The sequence below is a fragment of the Haliotis asinina genome, chromosome 16 (assembly GCF_037392515.1).
Source record: "Haliotis asinina isolate JCU_RB_2024 chromosome 16, JCU_Hal_asi_v2, whole genome shotgun sequence".
Lineage (NCBI taxonomy): Eukaryota > Metazoa > Mollusca > Gastropoda > Lepetellida > Haliotidae > Haliotis > Haliotis asinina.
In genome coordinates, this window is record NC_090295.1 from 10,559,991 (window position 1) to 10,587,882 (window position 27,892).

Genomic DNA, 27,892 nt, shown 5'->3' on the forward strand with positions numbered 1-27,892 from the left:
CTAAAAAGTGGACACGGTTTTCAGAACATGCAGTTAAAATCAATCACCTATTACCTTTTCTGGAAAAGAAAGTCAACGTAATTTGAGAAAGACTGGCAGAAACAGTGGATATCTGTATAATTTCCTGTAAAATCTATGAAAATATACATATCTATCGCCTATCATAAAGAATATAGGAATTAACACTGTGTTAATTAACTCATAATTAAACTACAACCATATGACAGGAAACGTTTTGTCGGCGCATTCTTGTTATAAATAAATGAGGCATACTCATACAGTAATGGGATTCATTAATACATACGAGTAGTTATATTCATGTATGTACAACGACCTAAAAAATGGTCCTGTGGAAAAACGTATTTGAGCTATTAATAACACTGAAAAACACGTTCGTTGAAGCTGTTGCCAGTCCGGTGGAATACAGGTCACCTGGTGTTGATTAAATGAAATATTGTTACTGGTTTATTGATATTTTTAGTCTATTTCAAGCAATTATTCAACCATGCTCGTTGTATTGACAAGCCAGTTGGATGGTGTTTTTTAAATAATTGCTACAACTGTGGTCATTAGTTTGAGTTTATAATTCAGTTTGTTTACCTTCCCAAATAAACAATGTCAACCAAACTTTGCAATAAAGGGCGACTCAGAGACAAGGCTTCAGGTAGTCGATTTACATGATTATATCCGAAAAGCAATGGTTTCGTTTAAAATCTACACAATCACACTGACGAATGGCGCATTTTCTTTTTCCACAAATTCAGCAACATTTCCACAAAGCATAGGTGTATATCCTATTCGGATATACCACTGACTGACTGAGCTGAGAATCTGAAGCACTGTCAATATGAACGCAAGCAAACAAACAAAAACAATTACATTCTGAGCACAATAACCATATTATTCTAGCCACACGTTGATATTCAACATATTTTGCATTGCAGGTCATATTCCGTTTACACTAACATGAACATATTGTTACGATCTGTAAACAGATCCATCTGAAATCTCGACCAGGACGAGCAACCGGAAGAGAAGACAGTCAGTGACATTACACATCGGGACCATGTCTTAGTCCTCATGACATAGTTCATACAGACGAGCCGTAAAGGTTCAATGTACGTTTTCCGTGCATGAAAGTTCAGACTAGATACTAGAGTTATCGTGTATAGAATATGGTTGTCAGACCTAAGTCCGATTCGTTACCCTGAAAGTTCATCAATAAACACAAAATAGTCTGAGAGCGGTAGCTCCTGCTCAAGAGTACATCAAAGCAAAAACGAAAAAAGATTCGCTGATACACGTACACCTCGTTAACGTCAATTCTGTAGGGACAATAGGAATCTTCCGTCATCATCACGCCTCATCACGACACCCATAACTAATTTATCATATGAAAGGTTGTCGTTTTGACAGCCCTCGCGCGTGTACGTAGGTTCGGCTTTACACGTCCACATGGACTTTTCAACCCAGCCAAGCTGGGTCGCACTTTCACACAGTCACACTTGCACGCTAACTCGGCTTCACTTATACACTGTTTTTGGTTCAGGAAAGGTCAAGGAACCACTCATCCGCATGGGATGTTCCGGAGAAGGTCTTGACTTTCCCGAACTCCCTTTGAATATTGTTGATAAGTAGGGGTGTGTGTCCCCCGTATCTGTCTTCTCCATACCCTGTCTGAGAGTAAAGGCGGAGGACTTCAGGGTACTCGTGTTCCTCCAAGAAGTCAAAGAGGACCGACGTATGCACTAAATGGTTGTACGATACCTGCAGATACAAAATTCAATAGTTAGTGAATATTTCTAGTAAGGCTGCAAAAGGTTAGTTAGAGTGTCATTTAAACTCACCAATGTCCCACCTATATAGAGTATACATTAAACGACCGAGTCTGGACCAGACACTCCAGTGGGCGATATCATGAGCAACAATCTACCAAGTGAGCGAGCATGAGCACCGATACCGTTAGTCGCCTCTTACAAGCTGGAGGCCAATTTTAACCTTCAAAGTTTACAAGATAATTGTATCTCAGACATTAGCTTGATTCATGAATCCCGTGTATAATTATTCGGAAACATGATTTTTGTTTTTCAAATTTCCCGAGTTGGGGTAGCCCAGTGGTTGTCATGTCAAGACACGGGCACTGACCAATTAATATGCGTGAAATCCATCTCTGGTGTCCCCCACCGTGATATTGCACAAATACTGATGTATTGCTAAAACACGGCTAAACACTTACTCACTCCCGACCCCGGACTCCAACTGTCGACGGATACTATGGACCGTCATTTTTGTCAGTTTTAATTTCCTTCTGTTACTTGATTCCTATTCCATGACTGTTATAAAAATACTCACCAAAATTACTTTTTGAAGATTAACATTTGGCTTTATCCTAATTCTCCACGTGACCGGGTGATAATTGACTAGAGCCAGAACAGCTGGCTTGGATGAATTTCGGCTAACTTCCACTGTTGTCGAAAGGGAACGATGATTGCCGAAGATACTCAATACATGAAGATCGGCTCTTTCCGTGTTGACATCTGACTGACAGCTGAACACCTTTTGTTGTGTGCCTTTCAAAACAGCAACTGCTTTCGACTTCCCGTTCTTCCGAATATTGCAAGTATCGACAGCCGCTGAAAACGGATAATTGCTCGTTAATAACTGAATGAAAATCAGGAAGTCATATTGTGGGTGTTTACCGTTGTCATGAAATATTCAATATCTCACGCTTCAGTGGAACAGGTTGTAAGAAAGGCTCTTCAAATCTGCCATCGTCGTGAATAGACCAATTTGCAGTGATTGCTGTGATTATGATTGTGAATATGGTTGCATTATGCATCCTGTTTCAAATCATTTCCCATCTACATTATAATTACAACAATCAAAATCGGAACGCTGAATAAAGAAATCTACAAATAGCTTTTTTGTGGTTAACACAGAGTATAGTGGTAGACATAGAGGCAAGATCAGTTTGGGTAACCGTTTTCTAAACGTACGTGCAGTCAGTTTACAGTTTCAGTCTACTAAGCCATGTTTTGAGATGTTAATATAATCAGTATTGCTAAATATTGAGTAAAGGAATTGTTTTAACGCTGTCTTGAGCTGTGTCTAAGTAGGGAGGGAGGGAGGGCTCTCAGAAGCTCTGCACAGACTTGTTTGAGTGGCAAATTAAAACTGAACTGGAGAGTCAGATAAACATGAACTTTATGGGTGACCAAGTTCTTTATTCAGATGATGCTACGTTTTAATACAGATTCTTGTATCGTATCGCTTTTGTACCCGCTTGACAACGACACAGGAATCTGTATCGAAAACTTCTCTCAGAAAAAGAAGATGTTCATCCGTAAATGTTTACCAGGGGCCCCTTTCACGAAGCAGCCTTTACTAAGGTTATTTAGCCTTAACTTCCTTGCTTTAACATTGTCCTATGGTTACCTTGGAGACTTGCGATCACCTTAGTGCTTTGTGAAAGGAGGCCTTGATCACAACGGGAATTGTCCCATGCTGACTGGTTTCCGGGACAGCTACGCACCAACAACATCATCCATGTACGCAAACTTACGACCTGTCGCAACTCAACAGTTTATGACAGGTTTACGAATGTTGCAACTATACAGTTTGTTACTGGTTTACGAATGTCGCAACTAAAGAGTTTATTATAGGTTTACGAATGTCTCAACTCAACAGTTTATCGTAGGATTACGAATATCGCAGCTTCACGAAAGTTTTGTGGACTGACACCTAGTTGTCTAATCCTTCAGACGGAAACTAAGTGTTGTTGTCATTGTTGCCCGGCTACTCTAATATGTGATGTCTACCCAAACGCGTCTGACAAAACAAATGTTAACAAGTTAGTTGTGACAACAGACACAGATTCTATTTCTATTGTCGCAACGTTCACACATATAAACATAAGACATACTTATGGATGATTGAAGAAAAGTCTCTCTGGTGAAGACTCCTCAACAGACTTTGACCGATATAGCAACAATGTCCTTCACATAATACAGAATAGTCTTTGATCGGTGATAACTCCTGCTAAGTACGAACATTCATTGGTAGGTGATAATTCCTGCCAGACACTGAACATCTATTGGTAGATGATAATTCCTGCTAGACACTGAACATTCATTGGTGGGTGATAATTCCTGCTAGACACTGAACATTCATTGGTAGGTGATAATTCCTGCCAGACACTGAACATCTATTGGTAGATGATAATTCCTGCTAGACACTGAACATCTATTGGTAGATGATAATTCCTGCTAGACACTGAACATTCATTGGTAGGTGATAATTCCTGCTAGACACTGAACATTCATTGGTGGACGATAATTCCTGATGCATACTGAACATCCAAGATGAATGATAACCGGGTTTACTTACGGAGACAGGTGAGCGAGTCGTAGTTGTCGGCGTTACAGATGCAGTATCCGTCGTGGCAGGAGGCGCGAAACCGGAATGCCGAGTAAGCCCAGCATTTCTTAACGCACCGGGTACGGCTCTTGACTATATAAGCAGGAATATTGGCTGAAATTAAAGAGGGCATATGTTACTGAGGGATTCATATGACGTCGTTTCCATCGGCACATAAGTGCCTACACGAATTCCTTCGTTTTATTAGATTTAGGGATTCAATATTTGTTCTTCACATGAAAGACGTATGACAATTTGGCAACGCCAGTAACAATTGTACAAAATACAAGAATTGTTCAACACAATGCAGTCGTTTAAAGCTATACTTTTTCTACGAAGGAAACATGACATTTACGAATCACAGTAAGAATTTATCGAGTTATCAATGTACATAACTCTCATTTTCTAAGATAAATCTATCATACCTAGCATCCTACAGACATGTAATTAACATCTAAAAGCGTTATAAACAGAACATACCTCGGTTCATTTCTACGGGATCCTTACATTGTAATATTTGTGAGGCATAAAGAAAGTGTCTATAATATCAAGAAATTAATTAACGAGTTGTACAGTTACATTAAGAATTTGATAAACGTCATTTTATATTTCAGTATTTAACCCTGCCTGAGACCTATCGATATATATCACAACACCACTCATAATGGTGGTTTAGATGTGAAAGATTTTAAGTTCTAAATTCCAGCCTTGTCTATGTAGCGATGTTGATGTCGGATAGTGTATATTTTGTGGCCTAGTGGTTAAGGCGTTCGCTGGTCATGTCGAGGACCTGGGTTCGATTCCGCACATGTGTGAAGTCCATTTCTGGCGGCGCCCGCCGTGATATTGCTGGAACATTGTTAAAAGCAGGCGAAACACTAAACTCCCTCACTCACTGTACATCACTTGACGAGCAGTATAAGTGATAATAGTTTTACGCCGCTTTTAGCAATATTCCAGCAATATCGCGACGGGAATCAAACTCCGGTCTTTGGCGTGACGAGCGGATGCTTTATCCACTATGCTATCCACCGTATCATCATCACTTTAAGACGTCTGGATCAGCCTCGATTATGTACAGGGCACCTTGCCATTGCTTGAATAGGGCTTACCGTGGCGATAAGCAACAGACAATTCCGTCTGAAATATGGATTTTTACTGAAAGCGGCAATTTCTGTTTTACTTACCTACGACATAGGAAGGAGGTTTCGCTGCATGACTAGAATGATCCTGCGAGGAGTTGAGGCGAGTAATCACGGTCTGGAGTTTAGATGTCTCCCAAGTTAGCTTTGGCTGTGAAGGGGTCTGAAAGTGACCAGAAAAAGCAACAACATAATCATGTGAGCAGATATGTTTGGTCGCATTAAAATAGATTTAAACAGAGCCTTGATGTTATAATTCATCCTGTTTACATGTATTGTAAACTGCTTTATAGGTGATTTAAACATGTCAAGTTGGTTTAAATGACGTGTTTACATCGTACGTCTTAGTCGTGGTCAGACCTGATTATTCAACAAATAATACTAGTTGTTTTACACGCATGCACGGAAGTGATGGCTTCTTTTCCAGATTCTCCTACACAATGAAGTTCAAATCCAGTAAAGACGCGGATTCACACTCATAAGTTCACTCCATATTGGGCGGGCTGCGCAAAGCAACCTTAGCGCTACGACAGTCTTAAGTCTATCTTAAAGTATGGGCCCTACGACCACCTTAGCCCTTAGGTGAAAAACGTCTTCCGGGAGTAAAAATATGGGCGTCTCTTCACACCTGTGTAGGTACGTCGTCTTCTCTCCGCTGGAAGCCGAAGACGAGAGACACAGAGAGCAACGTTGCGCATATGGCGAAGACTGCGAGAGCAATGATGACGTTACGGAGACGACGTCGGGCACGTTCGAGTGCCATGTATTCCAACATGTGGTTTTCGGAAGCTGGGAGAAGCTTTCTTATGTGAGAAGGGAACGATACTGCGGAGATGGCGTACACGCCGTACTCGTCATCGTCGTCAGCAAACTGAAAGATAAAAACAAAACTGATGATGGCATCGATATCAAACAAAATATGAACTTACCGAAAGGGAATATAGAGCAATATTTCTTTGAGGCATTTACTACACTGTTTTGATGTTTTGGGGTTGGTGAGTTTGGGGTCAGAAGGTTATGTGATTCCAATCCCAGATTATTACAACTTTGTGCACAAAGCTCTCCCGGACATTTTTGAAGTTTTCGAGAAGATGCGAACCGTCTACATTTTTCACAAATTGTTTCACGTGCGCTAATTAACATGTAACATGTTATAATAGCTTCGGGATAGATTTATCTCAATTTGAATGCTTTCTCGCATATTATCATAATAACCAATAGGAGCCATGCTCATTTCCGTTTCTCTGAGATAGTTGCAACCATTTTTCGTGTCCCTCATCAATGCTTATGTCTACAAGGTGAGACCATTTGTACACTTTCCTGGCTTTCGTGATTCTAATTATCTATAATGATTTGTGGTCGGTCGTGTTTTTATTCCGCACTAAACTAGTATGTCTTAATTTAATGACAGATAACAGAGGCGAACCGCTAAGTGAATGTTGGGCTACGTTACAGGGATCTAATGACGGACCAACAGGATTGTCTATATATATAACTCGGATACAGCCAAATGATTGATTAAAATAGCTTTAGTTTGTATCATTTGCTTGTTATCCCGTCTGAAATCGATGTTTGAACAGACACAATTTGTTACCCTTAAAATATATCAGAGGACACTGAGGAGCATAGGCATCCTTCTACAGTGAGTGAGTTTAGTTTTACGCCGCACTCAGCAACATTCCAGCTATATTGCGGCAGTCTGTAAATAATCGAGTCTGAACCAGACAATCCAGTGATCAACAACATGAGCATCGATCTGCGCAATTGGGAACTGATGACGTGCCAACCAAGTCAGCGAGCCTGACCACCCGATCCCGTTAGTCGCCTTTTATGGCAAGTATGGGTTGCTGAAGGCCTATTCTACCCGGACCTTCATAAGTCCATCCTTTTCACACAATTTCAGCTCTTCAACAGACCACTTCACAAGAAGTTAAAGGACGCGAATCTGTCAATAACCCTCGCATACTTAGTATGACATGGGAAGGGAATGGTGCTGTAGTGTTAACTCTTCTCGCCGAAGACCTGGGTTCGATTCTCCACGTGTGTATAATGTGTGAAGCCCATTTCTGGTGTCCACCGTCGCTGGAATATTGCTAAAGGCGAGATAAAACCAAACTCACTCACTATGAACTGTAACGCATGATAACTTTACATAAAAGGTACCGTTACTTGAGCTTGTAAGCGTTCAAGGACTATTTCTGTATTAAATAGTATAAGATGAAATATTTCGGATTAAGGTTGAAATTTGCATTTATTAAATTGTTATCACGCCAGTTTCACAGACCTGTTAAAAAGTCTGTGTCATTCATACTGCTTACTGTTGGGTCTAGGTGTACCAAAAGAAGGTGTATATAACAGACATAAGGAACTTCATCGTACAGTGAAAAAGAGCACCGTCTTTGATCAAGTTAGAACAAAATCATTTTGGCTGTTTGTATCTTATGCGTTTAATATCCTATTTTCCTCGTGTTATTCTACACATCGTTTTGTTCACAACCTCCATAATATGTTCAGAAGCAGCTTTGCTCTTTGATGGCGTGTACTCTTCTACAAGGCGATGAAGTCAAGCAGTAACTATAAAGTACTGCACACACCCTTGGTTCCAAATCAGTTGCTATGATTTGGGAAAGCGGTTGTTCCGGTCTACAGACCCAAATCGCTACGTCTTACATTCTGACATCGCGTCAGTTTCAAATTGAAACGTTACATCGCTTTTGCACAGTAGTCCGACACGTGTCTCGCTAATACTCGACATGGAAACTTTTAATTATGCCAATCAATTAAAACTCCTTAATAATACACCAATCTGTCTGCGAATGTTAAAAGGGCATTATTACGACGGTGATCGCATGCCAATGAGCCACTCTGACGATAACAGCTCTTGCGCGAATAACACGCACGTGTCTGTTCTCGTCAACGTTTTCAGCAATGATGACGCTATTGTCTTTCCGTTTGGCTGAGCGAAATAATTGTCGGAGACAAGTGTTTAGTTTCCAAAAGAACAGTGATAGCATGATACCTTTCGTTAAGTTGTGAGCAACGTAAGCGAGCGTCATTACGTGACATGACGCAATACTGAATGGACGCTTGGTAGAACAGCTGGACAGAGCAGGAAGACAAGGCAGGACATGCGGCTGTTTCTAACCCATTCTAGAACCGTGTACATTTCATCTGACGCTGTAAGCACGCAATATGTTGCGAATAATCAATATTACTGACAAAAACCTTGGTTTGGTTACAGACTAATTACACAAGTATAATTGTGTCATCCATCATTTCCTTCCGGATGAATTCAACACATTTTACTTGCTGAGTGTGTCTAAGTAATCGTTTGAATATTACCTAATGTCCATTGCCAGTCTGATGTGTTCTCAATTTAGAGGCACCAGTATAGAGTACTGACGTCAGCACTGGCCTTTAATACTTTTCAACCACTGAAAGCAATACATGTGCTCTGCTCAAGTTAAAATGCAATTGATATTTATTTTTGTAAAATAAGATATAATGTGTGGTTTTAGAAAGCAAATTGGACACCGTGGCAACATTTAGATATTTGTTTTTATTGTATGGTTGACAAATTGAAAATACAGATTTAAACAGGCATACTGGCTTTGTCGACCAGGGCGCTGTGTATACGGAGTTACGTGACGTGGACGAGTCTGGAGACGATGATCATGGAATCCAAGCGACGCCGAGATTGTAATTTTTTTTATGCGTTGTGGTTTTCACAGAAATGATAAGGATGCATCCCTTTTCCTTCCGAATCACTCTGACACAACGTTACCGTTAGTATGTCCAAAGTAGCATTTAGCCAGACTCTCTAAATGCCGTGTTGGTTTAGGAAATATCAGATTACAGAAATATGTTTGTCGGTCTTATGAAAGAGTGAGTGAGTGAGTGAGTGAGTGAGTTTAGCTGTACGCCGCTTTTGGTACTATTCAAGCAATATCACAACGGGGGACACCAGAAATGGGCTTCACACATTGTACCCATATGGGAAATCGAACCCGGTCTCCAACGTAATGAGAAAAGGCTTCAACCACTAGGCCACTCCACCAACTCCCTTGTAAAATGAATTTCCTTGCTGAAATGTTTTCCATTTACTTTACCATCCAAATGCTTGGATCGTTGATCTTTCAATCCAATTTTTATGCGTGTTATCTACGTGGGGGAAATTCACGATTCTGAAAACCATACGTTGCTGATATGCTAGCTGTGATATAATAAATACCCCGTGGCTCCATCTCGACTTGATGATAATTAATCTACACACGAAACCACAAAGGTATCATTAACAATGAATTAACATGGAAACCTACATGACGTGAATGAACTAGTTTGTATCAACTTACATTTTTACCGGATCTAATCATGCAAGCAAAAGCATCTATTTTGGCATGAAAATAGAAGAAAATGAGAACAATACTGTTTCATTTCAAACTAATGCAGTTAATCACGTCATCTATAAGGCATGAAAGCCCATATTGTAACACGATGTACCTGCATGATATGTACCGATAAGAAACAGTAACGACATTAGTGACAGAGCGAGTTTAGTTTTACGCCACTTTTTGCAAAGTTCCAGCGATTTCACCGCAATGAACGCAGAAAATAAGCCTTACACGCTGTACTCATATCGGGAATCGAAGCCGTTTCTTCGGTGTGGAGCCAACGCAGTAACAGTTGGGCTACCCTATCGCCCCCAAAATCTCTAATTCACTAAGGGGAGAGGTTTGATAGGTATACTATCCTCAGCTGTGTTTGTGTATTTGTTTGCTTTATCTGAGAGTTTCTAAGGCTTCGAGCCCTTTGAAGGGGTATCCGGTAGAACGATATGTGGTAGAGTGTAGGTAAACCTCCTAGTGATCTCACAGATGGGGTCTGTTTTTATACTCCACGGGGAGAGGGAGATAATAACCTTCAATGTTTTAATAGATACCGGTTTTGTGGATGTATAGCACAATATTAATATGGTTATTACTCTATCCTATTACGTCAGAAACAACGTTCATGGTACACGGGTTTCCATTGTACACCTATCTTAAAAACAATCGTTACTCTATCATTCTTCATCTACTTAAAGCATGACGCATAAAGGGATATGTACAAAGAGTTCTGAATCTCTTTTCAAACCTGTGGGAATTAAAAAAAATATTTCTCATTAACATCTACAACAAATCCATAAATTCACATAAAAACACAAACGAACAAAAGTCAACAAATCGCGAAAATCTGGAACAAAATCAATTAGCTATGAGGGCTTTTATGAAAAACCGAAACAATCAAATAATATTTCTAAGAATGTCACCAACCTGACGTATTGGTTATCAATAAAAAAGACCTACCAGATGTGTGGTCTGGTTGGTGTGTTTCGTTGCCATGGCCTACGAGGTGAAAACGATGTCGTTGCACAAATATCACGCTGTGAGTTGTCACAGAACAATTTCTCGGAATCTGTAGGCACCTTTTTTCACACAAGTCAATGGCGCAAGAGTGTCTAAGGTATAGAAATATTCATCGCCATTACATACCATAGATATAATGGCTTGGTGAATAGGACAGGACAACGTTCAGTTGCTCTTAAGTATTTACGCGTTCCTCTTGTGTTTGCTTTTAAAGCATCAGATGCAAGCTGTTTGGTTGAATCACGTCGATCGTTTAGTCAAGACCTTCCACGGTTGTTAATTTAACAGAAGATGGACGCGCTGCTATCTTTCGTCTTTAAACATTCAGATTTCAAGGGAAGACTCTTTTCTAAGAGACACTTTCTTGATTAAATCTCCAAAACACTTGATCTCAGTATGGCAGGTGTATGGCGTACACTGTTTCATCAGGCATGATCAAAGCTATCGTTGCATTATCCACAACACCGTGAATAAACACGTCGACAATTGCTGAAGGATGAAGGAATACTCATGATAGAACGAGTAAGGATGTAGCTTCAGCGACTGGGTGTATGAAAGACGTTTCTAGTAACACAATCGTTGAATAACCACAAACCAATTTTTTGGCTTCAGTCGTGTGTCCTGTGCTATAAATGCCCATGCGGACTTTGATGAGGGTGGCAGTTTCCTTTACAATGGTCCGCTCAAGGTGATAAGGATTCACTATTAAAAGGCGGTAATCCCGTAATGACGGCGATCACAAATTCACTTTTTCTGTTCCATTGGTAAATATCCATTGAAATAAACCCGAGTCGACATTCCTTAATGGATAATGCCAACAAGATGCCGAGGTTTCATGTATTTTAGGTACATACGTGTAGTCTAGCCTGGAGTTTGTGGATCCAGTCTCACTCACATGTTCAGAAGGTGGTTGCTATAGCAGCAGAGTGTTCTTTACAACCTATTTACGAGTGTAAATCCGTAAAGAGCAGCTTGTAGTGGTCTGATAATCTTCATTACATTTCCATTATGGCGACCACAAAACAAATACATTGTGAAAAACACGCATATATTCTGACATTTCTCCAAGCACAGGTCCATTAAAGATCAGACATTCTCGGCGTCCAAAAGCACTGCAAATGACAAGGTCACTCTCGAAGGAATACTTGTATACGATGAAGACCACCTTTGTGGTAAAAGGTTGGCTTGTCTCTGCTGTGAGTCGTTGCGTGCAACACCCTTGAAATAAAACCAGTTTTACCCTGGGGTTAAGGGATAATAGACCCAATTATCTTGCTCTCTTGTCCATATATCGATCCGTCATATCAAAAAGGAAATTAGGAAATTCGCAAGAACACAGCACATGAAACAAGAAACACACTGGTTATGTAGATTCGGAGATCTAAGGATGGACAAAGCAGTTGACGAATTACCGATGCAGTCAGCCAATGCAGAATGCACAGAGAACCCAGTCCGTGGGAGGCCCAGTCGCGGTCTGAGGACAGAACGAGCAATTGAAATAAGACCCAGCGAAACCCCTGGAAAATTGGATTGGGAGGATTTAGGAGGACAATGGTTGAATGTAAATCTAAAACGATGGGACCGAAAATATCCAAAAGTACAGTCCTGCCAAACGCAACACGGGGATCCAATTTGTCTTTTAACAAAATGAGGGGGTGAATCCCAATTCGGCGTGGCAGTATATTGATTGTGGAGAATGTCTCCTGGTCATTAAATCTCCTATCTGGTTGCTCGGCCACGTCTAGCGGGAGCCTAAAACCGCTGAATAAAAATATAGTCAGTGCTTGTCTAAACAATGCACCCTCAGACAGTGAATAATTTAGAAAAGGTTCGTGGTCATGCTTACAAATGTTAGAAACTGCACTACTAGCATGTAAGTCAGGAAATAAAACATTTTATTTCCTATTCCCGGAAAACATATTTCGGTGTTTTGTTCTACATATCTTACACACTAACAGTGAGAGGATCGACTCATCATCCAAACTTCCGGTGGGGTAGCCAAGTGGTTAAAGCAAAATGCTCGTAAGGCTGAAGACGTTCGCCGCTCCGCATGGGCGCAGTACGTGAATCATATTTCTGGTGTCTACTGCAGTGATATTGCGGCGTAAAAACTTGGTATCGTTTCTTTTGCAAGTTAGTTTATTTGAAATAAATATAGCGCCATTGGGGTCAAACAATAAACACATACACGCATCAGTTACTGGGTTGGTTCTGTATTCATGGACAGATCATATTGACACTGTAATCTGATAATTTCAGATCGTTTCAAGTGTTGTTCGAGTAGATCTGAACCCCGGTGACTTATATCTTTGGTTTCAGTTACCATTGGATCGGATTAACGTCTCAACACAGCAACCGTAGGACATGATTCCAGAAGTAAAGCATACAGATCAATTCTTTCAGGTCGCCATACTTAGAATAGTCAGCTCCAAGAGATATCACTCGCACGGACAAAAATATTGGTGTGACAGCTGAGCCAGGGCTTCAGATCGAAGTAAATGTTTTATGCCGCAGTCATATTATTCTATTCCAGTGCATTCCATTGGTTAACAGCAAAAATCAGCGCAGAAATGACCTTCATACATTGTACCCTTGTAGGGAATCGAACCCGGGTCTTCAGCGTGAAGAGCGAACACTTTCACTCCTAGACCACCCCATGCCCCTTACACAGAGACAGACACACAGACATACACGCGTCTGGGCGCACTTCCCAGGTTAGAAATTGAACGTGTTGAGCATCTCCGCCACTATTCTGACATGCGCAAACGGAATTTCCACAACATTAAAACTCCTGACTCCCGACTCCCGACCTCCGAGGAGGTTTAGTCCAATACAATAGGGGTGAGGTGGAAGTGTATGGATGGGGGATTATAGAAACGGAGTTATATAATACCGCGAAACAAGTGGGAGTCGAGCTTTTGTTCCCACTCCTATGTTCGTCCGCTCTGACGGTTTGAGGGTGATTATGGAAGCCGGAAGGGTATCACCTTTTGTGTTTATATGCGATGGTGTCTGAGACCTCTCTTTATGAGCGATTATGTCTGAGACCACACACGGAGATGCCATCAAGGGTCTTTCTTCTCCCCGCATTCTCCTAATCTCACAGGTCTGTCAGAGTGAGTGCATGTTGTTTTATGACTCAGGACCCATCCACATCCTAGATGAGACGAACTGTGATTGGTTGAAAGAATCAGAACCAAACCACATCAAATGTGGATCAGATAAACCGGTGATTGGTTGAAAGAATCAGAACCAAACCACATCAAATGTGGATCAGATAAACCGGTGATTGGTTGAAAGAATCAGAACCAAACCAAATCAAATGTGGATCAGATAAACCGGTGATTGGTTGAAGGAATCAGAACCAAACCGCATCAAATGTGGATCAGATAAACCGGTGATTGGTTGAAAGAATCAGAACCAAACCAAATCAAATGTGGATCAGATAAACCGGTGATTGGTTGAAAGAATCAGAACCAAACCACATCAATTGTGGATCAGATAAACCGGTGATTGGTTGAAAGAATCAGAACCAAACCGCATCAAATGTGGATCAGATAAACCGGTGATTGGTTGAAAGAATCAGAACCAAACCACATCAAATGTGGATCAGATAAACCGGTGATTGGTTGAAAGAATCAGAACCAAACCACATCAAATGTGGATCAGATAAACCGGTGATTGGTTGAAAGAATCAGAACCAAACCACATCAAATGTGGATCAGATAAACCGGTGATTGGTTGAAAGAATCAGAACCAAACCACATCAAATGTGGATCAGATAAACCGGTGATTGGTTGAAAGAATCAGAACCAAACCACATCAAATGTGGATCAGATAAACCGGTGATTGGTTGAAAGAATCAGAACCAAACCACATCAAATGTGGATCAGATAAACCGGTGATTGGTTGAAAGAATCAGAACCAAACCACATCAAATGTGGATCAGATAAACCGGTGATTGGTTGAAAGAATCAGAACCAAACCACATCAAATGTGGATCAGATAAACCGGTGATTGGTTGAAAGAATCAGAACCAAACCACATCAATTGTGGATCAGATAAACCGGTGACTGGATGAGAGAATCAGAACCAAACCACATCAAATGTGGATCAGAAAAAACAGGTGATTTGATGAATGAATCTGAACCAAACCACACCGAATGTGGATCAGATAAACCGGTGATTGGATGATCAGATAACATGAAATCGACCAAACAATCCAACCTCCAACTCTACCCCATTGAAATGTAAACTGGATATTGGTCTAAAATTGCTGGTGGTAATTTGTCCACCGTCTGTACAACACTTATGCCGTTCATGCTGTTGAGGCAAATGGGTGGTTGAAGCAATATTCCAGGGACATCGAACCTGGAGCACACAAACCAGTGGCTGAAAGCATGACCAACACCACGCCATACAGTCTGAAAAGAAAACCACAAAGCAATAGATGACGTCGCACTGTGTATCTCACAGCAGTGAGCTATTTCATATATGATAGTTACACAAATATGTTGAACACGTTGGTAAAGATGAGATGTACCTGAATTCAATGATGAGCTTTAATAGTATATCGAGATACAAACGTTAGGTCGGTGCATTTAATCATTGCAGGCTAATTTTCAATTCTGTATAATTATCTACATGACAGAATACGATCCGTCCAACATGCACAGTCAGACGGTGTCACTGATTAAGTTGTGGTTCGCGGTCTGCCTTATGCTGATTGCGGGGGAATTGTATCCCTTTGATTGGGTTCCAGGTCCGTGTTTGTCCAAACAGTCGATTAAAGATGATGAAGCGGCTGTTGACTTGTCATGTTGACCAGGTGGTTGAGGGCCATCGAGTCACCGCGGTTCCTGGCCAAGAGTCGATCATTTACAGACTGCCGTGATACTGGTGACGTCTTCAAGAACATTCCTCTCTTTATCTGCACGTAGTTTATCTGGTGTGAGGGAGCTGAGTCTGAAGGTGATTGTAGAAGTGTTACGTCTTCAAGAACATTCCTCTCTTTATCTGCACGTAGTTTATCTGGAGTGAGGGAGCTGAGTCTGAAGGTGATTGTAGAAGTGTTACAGTTAGGCAAGATTAATGGATGTCCATTATTGTGAATAACACGGCGTGTCGGAGTGTATACTAGCTCCATCAAGCCCGAAGGACCAAGCACGCACACGCATTGTGATATTCACAATAAAGCATTCCTTAGATGTTTATAATTTCGGTAGCGTTCACAATCACGGGTATAGGTGCTGATAGATCCGGAATCAAAATCGGGACCAGGCGGACTTGGACCTTTCCACCATAGGGTTCTGCCCAAGGAACCTTTGAGTGCTCCGTGAGTTCAGTTTCACGCCGCAATATTCCAGCAATGTGACAGCGGTCACCAGAAACGGGCTTAACATATTGTAGAAATGTGAGGAATCGAACCACTAGACTATCCCACCACCCCACGGCGCTTGGACCACTGGAACATCCATTTTTTCAGTTTAAGTGCAGGGAGTGTGAGTAAATGAAACATATGTTATAAGATTATCGTTCCAGCGGTTTCCATAAATCTTGGGTGTCACATCCCTGTTCAACATTCATAGTAAGTAATGGTAGAACAGAGGGATGGTATTTCAAATACCGTCGAATACGCTATGCTTGCAGCATGTTTTAGTGTGAAATATGGGACAAAACCTTGTTTCCCGGTCAGAGATCCATGTTAATGTTTGTTAGAGTGGGTTTGGTACTGCACGCCGCAGGATTCTGTTACCACATGCCCCGACGTGAATCACTGGTCACGCAATGAACCAGAGAGTTTACTGGTTCAGGCTCGCTGATTCATACAGACAAATCGCAACCGAGATGACAAAACAGCATTGATTTACTAACTTATGCTGGGCAATGCGTTGATATCAGCAGATGTTTACAAAAGCGACACGTGCCTCCAGGAATAATTTATATGTTAATGGCACGCATACATGAATACACAATGCCATGGTACAAGACGTGTAATCCCAAACATATAATATATGTTGATAGGACGTCCGGCAGTGATGGACCGACTTAAGCTGACAAAGAAAGTATCTCACGATGTTACTTCTGGCTGTAATAATAACATCGCGATATGTCTGTAAGTGTAAATTTAAATGAATATATAAGAATCAGCTATACGACAACCAAGCTGATGACGCTAATAGACTATGTATACCGAAACCTATGAATTTCTCTTTAAAACGCAGTTGCCACGTCAGCTTTAAATCACTCATCAGGCGCGTATACGTGACAAGCCAGTTTCGTCCTTTTAGCAAAAGCTTTGTTTGGATAGTATTGAGGGCTTGTCCTACCATTTCAGCAAAAAACACGTGCTTCTTCTTATAACGGTAGCTACACTCCTGCTCGATAATAATAGCAATAAATGTAAAATGATATATATTCCCTTGCTAAATCATTGGTACAGGGTTAACACAACAACCACTATATAACATACCCGTCGAGAAGCCGCAATCAGTTTCCAGTAGATTGTTCTCTGTGCCATCATGGCGTCCTGGTCCCTTCCCAGCTGTGCACAGATCCCTAATTGATCCCAACCCCTATAAACTGACCCCTTCACCTCTGTGGTCGTCACAGGTGGACGGTTCCAGGGCTGGGTTGTTTGGTCAAGCGAGATGGTATATGTGGAGGGAGACAAGTGAGGCTATTACATAGATACAGCCATGACCCGGGGCCAGTTTCCAGCCTAGACGCAGACCAACTGGAAACATCAGCCTGTTTGTCCACGACAGCTTCTTTCAACACCCCTTAGATGCAATTTGTACAGATTTGGAAATAATGAACGTGATATACTGTTCGAGGTGTATTTTGTCTGAACCCTTTGAAGATCAGTTTTATGGCTTGCCGATAAGGCGATAGCATAAACGGAATTATTCAGGCACGGGAATGTTTGTAATATGGCTTGTTCCTCTACAATGTGTAACCAGAGAAAATGGCTGTGTGGCCGTGAAATCACAATATTGAAATGAAGAGACCTGGTATTTTCATTTAGAGATTGACCATGAACTGTAAAGGCCCATCCCGTAGCAACATTGCTTTGTATAGTAAATGCGTATTAAGACGAGATCCTCCATACAAAGCAACTGTATTTTTTGTCTCCAACGAATGTCCCTGTGGACATGCTAGGGGTAACGGATCAGGTCAGACTCGCATGGTTACAATGTGGGAGTGACCGTGACAGGCGTTTGTTACAACAGAGATCATATAATTATATGGTCTCTGGTTACAGTGATGTAACCGCTAAGCAAGAGCCCAAACACTTTCAGCATCCACAGGAAATATCTGCTAAAAGCATTCATTTATCAGTTGAACAATTCCGACGAAACAGTGAACATGTGTCTGTTTGTATATTAAACGTCACAATCATCAGCAATCAGCAATATTACAGCTGTTGAAAGATGGTCTGTAAACAATAGCGTCTGGACCAGACAAGTCGGTGATTGACATCATGATGTTCAATGACAAAACATCTGTTTATGAAGGAGTTATCAACCGGTGATGAAAGCAGGTGTTCGCGAAAAGGTGAGTGTCTCCTGAGCACAAGTGGCACCCGTCATAACGCCTTCACTCTGCTCATGACCGTACTCAAAATTTTCAAGCACCGTGTTCCTTGTCATCGCCACGTGCACGATATCTCATGGAAGAGATGTACCCGTTGACAGGATGCTCGAATCACGCCAGTGTTACCCGTATCAGATACATCACATACACTTTTCTTTAGAAGACACTTTATACTTCCTTATGCTTGACTACCATCTTATATCTTGAGGTATAGCTGACTGTTGAGCAACACAACATTTAATCGCTGTAAGTAGTGGCCCTCTAGGGAGCTCCACAGCAAAGAAGTGGCATCAACCCTCAAAGTAGGGGCGGTGGTGTAGTGGAGAAAACATTCTCACTCTCTGTAGTTACGCACCAATCCAGAATAGACTAGCATAATAAATCCGGCGTGAGTAGGACGGGTACAAGCACTAACATACCCACTCAACCACATACATTCACGTCGCTATTTAAGTACTCTAACCTTGTACATCTCGTTGTTCCCTTCACTTCACACGTAAGTGGGCGCAAGTTCTATGTGGGTGCCCCCATAAACCATGATGCATACACTGCTTATATCGTCATCAAATCATTATGACTTACTATTTGGCAACGGTGCTGGTGAAATTTCAAAGGTACACAAACGTCTCAGAAAATATAATTATAAATTAAGGTGATAGGAACAAAGAAGAACGTGCACATTTAAACTTAAAATATATCCCTTTTAAGAACCCTGCATTAAAATGTAATTTGTACCTTGGGCACTCTGCGCTAAAATATCACACATGCTTTGGTCACTGTGCACTAAAATATAACACATGGTTTGGGCACTCTGCACTAAAATATAACACATGGTTTGGGATCTCTGCACTGAAATATAACCTATGCTTTGGGAACTCTACACTAAAATGTCACACACGGGTTTGGAACTCTTCACTAAAATATGTCACGTGGCTTGGTAGCTCTGCACTAAAATAAAGCACGTGGTTTGGTAGCTCTGCACTAAGATATAGCACGTGGTTTGGGATCGCTGCACCAAAACTACATCAAACATAAGATCAAAACGTAGTCGATGTAAAAATACGATGTGCTGATTCAGCAAGTATCAGGTCATGCGCCTTTTAATCATACTTCTCTAAAAGTACTCTACGCATTCTAATTTTGGATCACTCCTGAGAAATATAATGGATATAGACCTATAGAACGAGCTCGCTCGGTTTTCCCTGATTGCTGTGTATCAGGTTTGCCGCCATTTGACACGGATATAGCTGAAAAGGACACAATCGGTACAGATGCTTTTATCGCATAACGGCGTATAGTTTGCACGAGATCACAAGGAGTAGTTTTCCAAAAATGTAATTGTTTCCATTGTTATGAATGTTTCTTTCTTATGTTGATTTTCAGATGTAACTTGCCATAAAATATCATGAAGTAAACCGTACCACGTTGCAATCAAAACTTGCCTCTAGAATTGCATTCAGTGAAAGGTTTCCTGTTATTTCTGCGACTGAAGAGGATGACGTTCCTCCGACCACCCCCGTCAATACATTTTCTGAGGGGGTGTGGTTGGTGGAGTAGCTAGCTTGGTGATTAAGCGTTCGATAGCTATGCCAAAGACCCGTCTCCCTTCCCCACACTGGTTCAATGCTTAATGCCAATTTCTTGTGTCCCCGACGAGAGCATTGCTGGAATATTGCTGAAAGCGGTGTAAAACCAAACTCACTTTGTTACTCGCTACAGGATGTCATAAGAGATGGTAATTTGTACTTCAACCGTCCAGGCCATCACTGGCAACTTGGGTTTTATATTCCCCTTGGGGATGGGAAAGAAATTTGATTGCACGCTGATCCATTAATATATGTAATACCACAGCGCTTCAAGCACTTCGCATCTAGTTCACTGCACATCAACATTATCACATTACAGACCGAAATCAACTCCACCACAGTATATATGTAACGCATATTAGTACATTTTGTATTGATCTCACTCTACACGTTGTCGTTAACACGATCACCATCACCAGCACCACCAGCAGCAGCCCCCTGCACCACCATCTTTCTAAACTGTGTCCAAATTATCATTCTCAACATTATCACTACCACCACCACCAACACATCATCATCATCATCATCATCATCATCATCATCATCATCATCATCATCACCATCACCATCATCATCATCATCATCATCACCATCATCATCATCATCGCCATCATCATCACCATCATCATCACCACCAACACATCATCATCATCATCATTATCACCATGATGATGATCATCATCATCATCACCATCATCATCATCATCACCATCATCATCACCATCATCATCACCACCAACACATCATCATCATCATCATCATCACCACCACCACCACCATCATCATCATCATCATCATCATCATCATCCCCAGAAGCTTTCAACACCACCATCAATCTCAACCTCCTCCTCGGGGCTGTGGGATAGCATAGTGGCTAAAGCGTGGGCTTGTCACGCGAAAAGCCCGGGTTTGATTCCCCATATGGGTACAATGTGTGAAACCCATTTCCAGTGTACCCCGTCGTGATATTGCTGGAATATTGTGAAAAACATGAGTGAATCATTCACTCAACTTTCTTCCCTCATTTTATCCTTTTCATCATCACCATCACAACCATGATTTCAAAAGGAAATTTGAAAACTGAAATTTGCCTTAATTTGGACAACATGAACGATCTTATACAACGCGTACGGTCATAACAGCGTTGAACAACTCATTACATGAACTATATACAGGACAATACTATTCGACAGAAAAATTCTCAACCTGTTAGTGGGTTTCCAACTAACCCATTAGCGCATACAAACACTCAACCAAGTTGTTGGTCGTGCTTCCAAGGGACCTTAAGGACTTACTCAAACATAACCCTAGAGCCAAGGCTTAAAACCGCATCGAAGTTAAACAAAGACCCACAAGGGAATGCATGAATGAAAGTTTGTCATTTCTCTACATGTTTGTTTTTCTCTTACAGTAAAACTGTCACCACGCCGACAACGGTGCTGACGTCTCAATGCCAAGGTGACATTATATCCGTGATCCACGTCTGCAAACTCAGCACGGCTCCAGCCATGACGTGAACAGGTCCTTCTGTTTACAAGACGTCATGTGAGGTGTGATCCTGAGGTCCACCATTCGCATGCTAATTGCAGAGCTAGCGTTATATTTGTTTTAAGAAAGTCTGCATTTAGCCGTAATGACTTGGACTATGTCCTGAATGAACGGTTACCATGGAGGAAAGAACGCTACACGGAACAGGACATGCACTGATGTATTTTTATACATGAACAATTTCAGATACTCTGTTGAAACAAAGCGTTAAACTTCAGTTGACACTTAACATTTCCATATAAACATACTTATTTGGGTTTATTTGTATAGCTTAAGGTAAGAAGGTGAAAAGAACAGTCAACGAAAACGGAAAGATATCGTGCCTTTCTTGACTATTTGGAATAGTTTTCAAAACAAGAAATATTTGTTCAGAAATTCGAAGGGTTGTGAGCTGAGGTGTGTTAAGGGCAGTTGTGAGGAGCGAGTGTCACAATGTGTTAAACACACGTATCATACGATTAAAAACCATACAGCTTTATGGATAACACCTTCTTGTTTATTGTACAGACTCACCCGTTGGAGATTCTTACAACGCTAAAGGTGTCGATTCGTATAGAGTTGTCAAGCTAACGGTGAAGATTCTTACACTGTTGTCAAGCTAACGGTGTCGATTCTTGCACTGTTGTCAGGATAACGGTGACGATTCTTGCACTGTTGTCAGAATAACGGTGGAGATTCTTACACTTGTCAAGCTAACGGTGAAGATTCTTACACTGTTGTCAAGCTAACGGTGACGATTCTTGCACTGTTGTCAGGATAACGGTGACGATTCTTGCACTGTTGTCAGAATAACGGTGGAGATTCTTACACTGTTGTCAAGCTAACGGTGAAGATTCTTACACTGTTGTCAAGCTAACGGTGACGATTCTTGCACTGTTGTCAGAATAACGGTGGAGATTCTTACACTGTTGTCAAGCTAACGGTGAAGATTCTTACACTGTTGTCAAGCTAACGGTGACGATTCTTGCACTGTTGTCAAGCTAACGGTGACGATTCTTGCACTGTTGTCAGAATAACGGTGAAGATTCTTACACTGTTGTCAAGCTAACGGTGACGATTCTTGCACTGTTGTCAGGATAACGGTGACGATTCTTGCACTGTTGTCAGGATAACGGTGGAGATTCTTACACTGTTGTCAAGTTAAACGGTTACCTTGAAAACGGTGAAAGTATCTACACCGAAACGTCGCTTTGTGCAATCAACAAGTTGTTATCCATAAAGTTGTATGATTTATTACTGACTCACTAACTTCTAGAATGATCATCAAGCAAAGTCATGTGATGATATAGCAATCTTTATAAACTACTCTGGTGGCAAAGTCAAAACACACCATATATCCTATTATTTATATATATAAGAATCACAATCAAAACCTGGCACTAATGTCGCAGAGAGTATACAATTTCGCTTGACGTAGTGTTAAATATACAGTTGTACAGGTACGTTTATATGGGTTCGCCTTGCACCTGTTCATATTAAATCCGTTAGCGTTAAACTATACCGCATATAGACTTACAGTTTCCCCATTTCCGCCACATTGTTGGAATATTTCAGCAAAAGCCACTGCACATGAGTATTATCTTGGCATGGGTACTGACATTAACCAAGCGCTTGGTTGTTAGATTTCTTATCTCCATACCTGGGCTTCCACGAATACCGAAGTAAATAATTAATGGCCAAACCGCTTATCTCAACGACACATTCCATAAATCTTGAAATTTGTTGTTAAGAAAAATGCCGGGTATTCAGACACATAAATAAGTAAAAAGAATCAATGTGAAAAATAGTTATCTATATTCTATATGTATTAAGAGCCATACAGCAATGAGACTTACCGGGTTTTGTGAAAAGGAAATATACCTCGTGTAAATATACCTCAGTTAAATTGTAAACCCTATTGCGAAACTTTCAATGTCAAACGGTATTTTCGTGCATGTACGAAAATGTTCTGAAGAGAACACGTGCAGCGCAGTGGTTAAATTGTTAACTTTGCACGCCGAATACCCAAGTCGTATTCAAGCATGGCTTCACAGCTGAAATCCCAATTTTGGTGTCTCAAACGTTCCGGAATATTGTTGAAAGACTCCTTGACCCCAACTCAACTGCCCCGTTTTCCTCTAAAACATACATTCATTGAATAAGAAATTATTCTACAACCGTAAATTGTTTGGAAAATGTCACAGTGTGCAATGCTGAGTGAGTGAGTGAGTGAGTTTAGTATTGCGCCGCCTTCAGCAATAATCCAGCAATATCATGGCGGGACACCAGACATGGGATTCACACAATGTGCCTATGTGAGGAGGAATCGAGTCCATATCTTCGGCGTGAAAAGTGAACGCCTTATCATTAAGCTACCCTGTCTCCGCTCTAGCGCTGAAGACAGCGCGAGGACGTAAGCCCTGGGGAAAACATACAGACAGACGAGACTATTAGGAACAGGCCTTTATACTGCTGAATGACACATAGGACCATAGGATAACAATCCAAGATATAAAAGAAATATAAAGGAAACCTTTACTTTGAGCAGACTGAGTGCAGAGACTGCATGGTGCCGATTTACGTCAGCTAACGTTGATCCCATGGTTATCTACCGATGACAAATATAAATATAAATGAATTATCAATTATTTCGCCCAAACTACTGTTTTCACAAATTCACAGTCCTCCTCATCACTTCGCAGTGGCGGTGGGGTAGCCTAGTGGTTGAAGCGTTCGCTCGTCACGCCGAAGGCCTCGGTTCGATTTTCCACATGGGTACAATATGTGATACTCATTTCTGGTGTCTCCGCCGCGATATTACTGGAATAATGTTCAAGGCCGCGTAAAATTCAATCCTCTCACTCATCACTACATATGTTCATATCTTTGATCAGTCTCATTCCCTACTCTCAAAGTGTTGTCACATTTAACACTCACATAAAGAGGCGACGAGTCGACAAATGGCTGTTTGTTGCAGACCTCGTTATATGGTACGTGCGCTCTTTATAACAGAAATTGCAAAGCAAGTGTCTGTTGCTTTGCGCCACAGCCAGGAATTTTCTGTGTTCCCTATGGCTTGTCCGATGATGATGTTCTGACCAGGCAAACTAGGCGTTCATTTTTGAGTAGCCTCGCGACTGAGATGAAACTAGACACAGACGTTCTTGATATATTCATGTACATACATGCATACACACACACACACACACACACACACACACACACACACACACACACACACACACACACACACACACACACACACATATATATATATATATATATATATATATATATATATATATACACACATACAAACACACACATATACATACATTTTGAATTCCATGTCTTTTTTAAAAAAGTGTTGACGAGAATGTTTCGGTTTTGTGAAATGGATAATTGAAAGAGGCAATTACAAAACGAGATTCTATATATCACGGTATCAAAAACGTGTTTCACATATCGAATATCAAATGCTATCTCCATATATTTGTGGTATTTGGCATTTGTCTCATTGCTTCACTCCAGAAGAAAAATGCAGTAAGGAAACAGGTTACACCTTATGCGAATGTTAGATAAAAAGTATTTTCAAAGCCATATTTTCATATAATAATACTACACATGTACCCGACCATGACTAATAAACGCTTCTACATATTTCAACACACTTAAATGTACTCAACCATGTCATGTTCTTGAGTGCATCCCGCGACAAAAACTACAAACCCATTTCAATAGCATTTGGTGGAAGTATTTCAAAGTAAGTATGTACATTTATAGGCGGAGATGACATGATCATATTTGTCATGAAGAGAAAACGTATATCAAAAGGTCTGGAGGAGGCGTGTGCAGTTTAGCGCCTAGCATCTTTGAAGATCAAGTTCCTTCAAACAAGATTCATCTACAAGTCGAACTGATGGTGTTTTTTATCGACAGCGTTTATTGACCTGAAGATGAAACATAATGAAACATAGTCATTAGAGTAAATGTAGTATATGTTTGAAATTGCCTATCAACTCCCAGAAGAGATTCAGTATTATGAACTATTTTAAGGCAGAATAGATTCTACCCTTTATCATGTATGATTATATACGTGTAGAGCATCAGTAAACATTATATGAGGAGCAGGCTGTTGATCATATACGAGCTTGTCGTCCCTAAGCATGCCATCATAATGAAATCACACTTCACTCTTGAAGCTTCACAACAATAATGTACGATTTAACACCTGCCAGCTATTACTGCTGGGGTGACTACATTAGACTACACTGAAACAGAATGTGTTTCTTATCAAAGGATCACATTTAATGTATTCATAATAACATTATAACCAGACTGATTGTAAAATCCCCACATTAGAAACGACCTAATGAGTTCAGTTTTTTGTTGGGAACAGTTGCCTATAATTCTGTAACGGAATGAATGTGCTGTTAATAAATTAAATATTCATGGGGTTTTCGCCTTCACCCGTCACCCGTGTGATCTAGATTTACCCCAAGGGAACATGCCACAGATAACAATCGACACCCTTCAAGAAAAAAACACAATGTGAGACACGAATCAAATGAGCACCTACAAAGCTACGCTTAAAAACACAGATGTGAGGTCATCTTTCCATTACACATGAGGTCATATTATTTTCATCACTCACAAATAAAGTTAAAATATTGCATTTGAGAAAATACAATCCCAACATAATAAATGTTATATGAAATGTGATAATCTTGCCTGCTAAGTAGAAAGTTTCAAATGCCAAACGTTGGCTAATATGTTTCGTGCTATCCATGTACTATCGTTAGCCACTGTTCTAAACACGCTGAAGAGTCATCTCACACACATCTCAACCACGTTTGTTGAAGACTGCGCGTATTGACAATTACACGTAATTTGTTTGGGTTTTTTTTAGTGAAATCGGTCAATATTAATTCAACATATCTTACCTTTAATGGCAGGTATGACTTTCGTTTGTTGTTCTGCTTTGTTATTGACAATGTCATCGTTGTTAAACGTTTCCAAAATATCTTGCAATCAGTTTCTTTGATGATTTATCTAATAGGTAATTGATAAATCACACCCCAGGAGTCAATTATTATCCAACGCACATATTTTCAAAGATGAAAATCAATACGTTTCACTGTAATATGTCCGGAGTGTTAATAAACATCCAGTTCAAGTTCTCCACACACGGTATATTTAAGCCAGCAAACAAAGCAGTGTCAAAAATCTCGAATCCTTCGAGAGAGAAAGACGAACACTCTTCCCTGGCATGAACGAAGCCGAAGTGGCGATTCGGTGAGATCGTGGCCTGTAAAAACATTTGCTGTCTCTAGCCGATGTCGTCTGCTGTCAACAAGCAGTCCACCAGGTGGCACTCGAACAGACGACTTGTATCGTCTGCTGAAACAGCTGGCACGCGCGCTTGCACCTGTTGTGGGTTTTCAGACCGAGGCAACAAGAGACAGGCGAATGGATGGGCGAGGTTGGACTTGCAAAGTGGTTACAGGTTAGTGAACAAGAGTTAGAAATAGAACATAGGGAATTCGATGAAAGGGATTTAACCAGCGCGGTAGTCTTCTGCGCGAGGCAATCATTCATAATACTACCACATTAAAGAGCTATAACTTGTGTGGAGTAGAGAGTCTTTCATGACCGTCAAATAATCGCTGAGGTGTGACCAAGAATGAGTGAAGATTAAGTGTATATTTTAAAGTATTTTTGCTGAGGGCATTGATTCACCAAACACCACGACTTATGTACAAAGTCGACTTATGTAAAGTCAAAGACGGAATACCATGAGAAGGGGCGATCCGAGATTTGAACCTACGATGAGGTTCCGTGGTGTCAGAGGGAGCTAACTCTACACTGCCTACTGGTTCTTCTCAAAACACCACCACCACGCGGGGTGTTATTTGGCACATTGCACTGATGTGGGTAATCGGACGCGGGTCTTATATGGCCGTTTATTCAAACTGAATATCATTATTGTACGCTTGCCTAGTTTCCGAGAATACCACTCAAGATTCAGTTGCTGTTTTTGAGTAACCAGAGAACATTGGAAATAATCACAAAATATTCATGACTCCTTCACACTGTTGATTTTTTCCCCCATTTCAAGAATGTCTTGCCCCATTAAGTCCATTGTCAGTTAATCCCGGTTTTTCCAACATCATCATTGTTCCATTGTTTTTCGGAATCGGACATGGCGTGCAGCCACTAT

General features: G+C 40.9%; 1 protein-coding gene across 1 annotated transcript; it reads right to left on the bottom strand.

Moving 5' to 3' along the window:
• Positions 1-569: 569 nt before the first annotated feature.
• LOC137268367 (uncharacterized) lies at positions 570-27,057 on the bottom strand. The gene is made up of 6 exons (XM_067802926.1): positions 26,616-27,057; positions 6,187-6,429; positions 5,604-5,721; positions 4,387-4,530; positions 2,353-2,633; positions 570-1,767 (listed from the first exon to the last, which is right to left on the bottom strand). The coding sequence occupies exons 1-6, from the start codon at positions 26,670-26,672 to the stop codon at positions 1,546-1,548; spliced, it is 1,065 nt and encodes a 354-aa protein (XP_067659027.1). The 5' UTR covers positions 26,673-27,057; the 3' UTR covers positions 570-1,545.
• Positions 27,058-27,892: the final 835 nt, after the last annotated feature.

Coding starts and splice junctions, on each gene's coding strand:
- LOC137268367 (XM_067802926.1), bottom strand. CDS start 26,672: ATGACATTGTCAATAACAAAGCAGAACAACAAACGAAAGTCATACCTG. Junction 6,430..26,615: donor AGTCATACCTGCCATTAAAG/GTAAGATATGTT, acceptor TTTATCTTTCAG/TTTGCTGACGACGATGACGA. Junction 4,531..5,603: donor ACCTCCTTCCTATGTCGTAG/GTAAGTAAAACA, acceptor CTTTAATTTCAG/CCAATATTCCTGCTTATATA.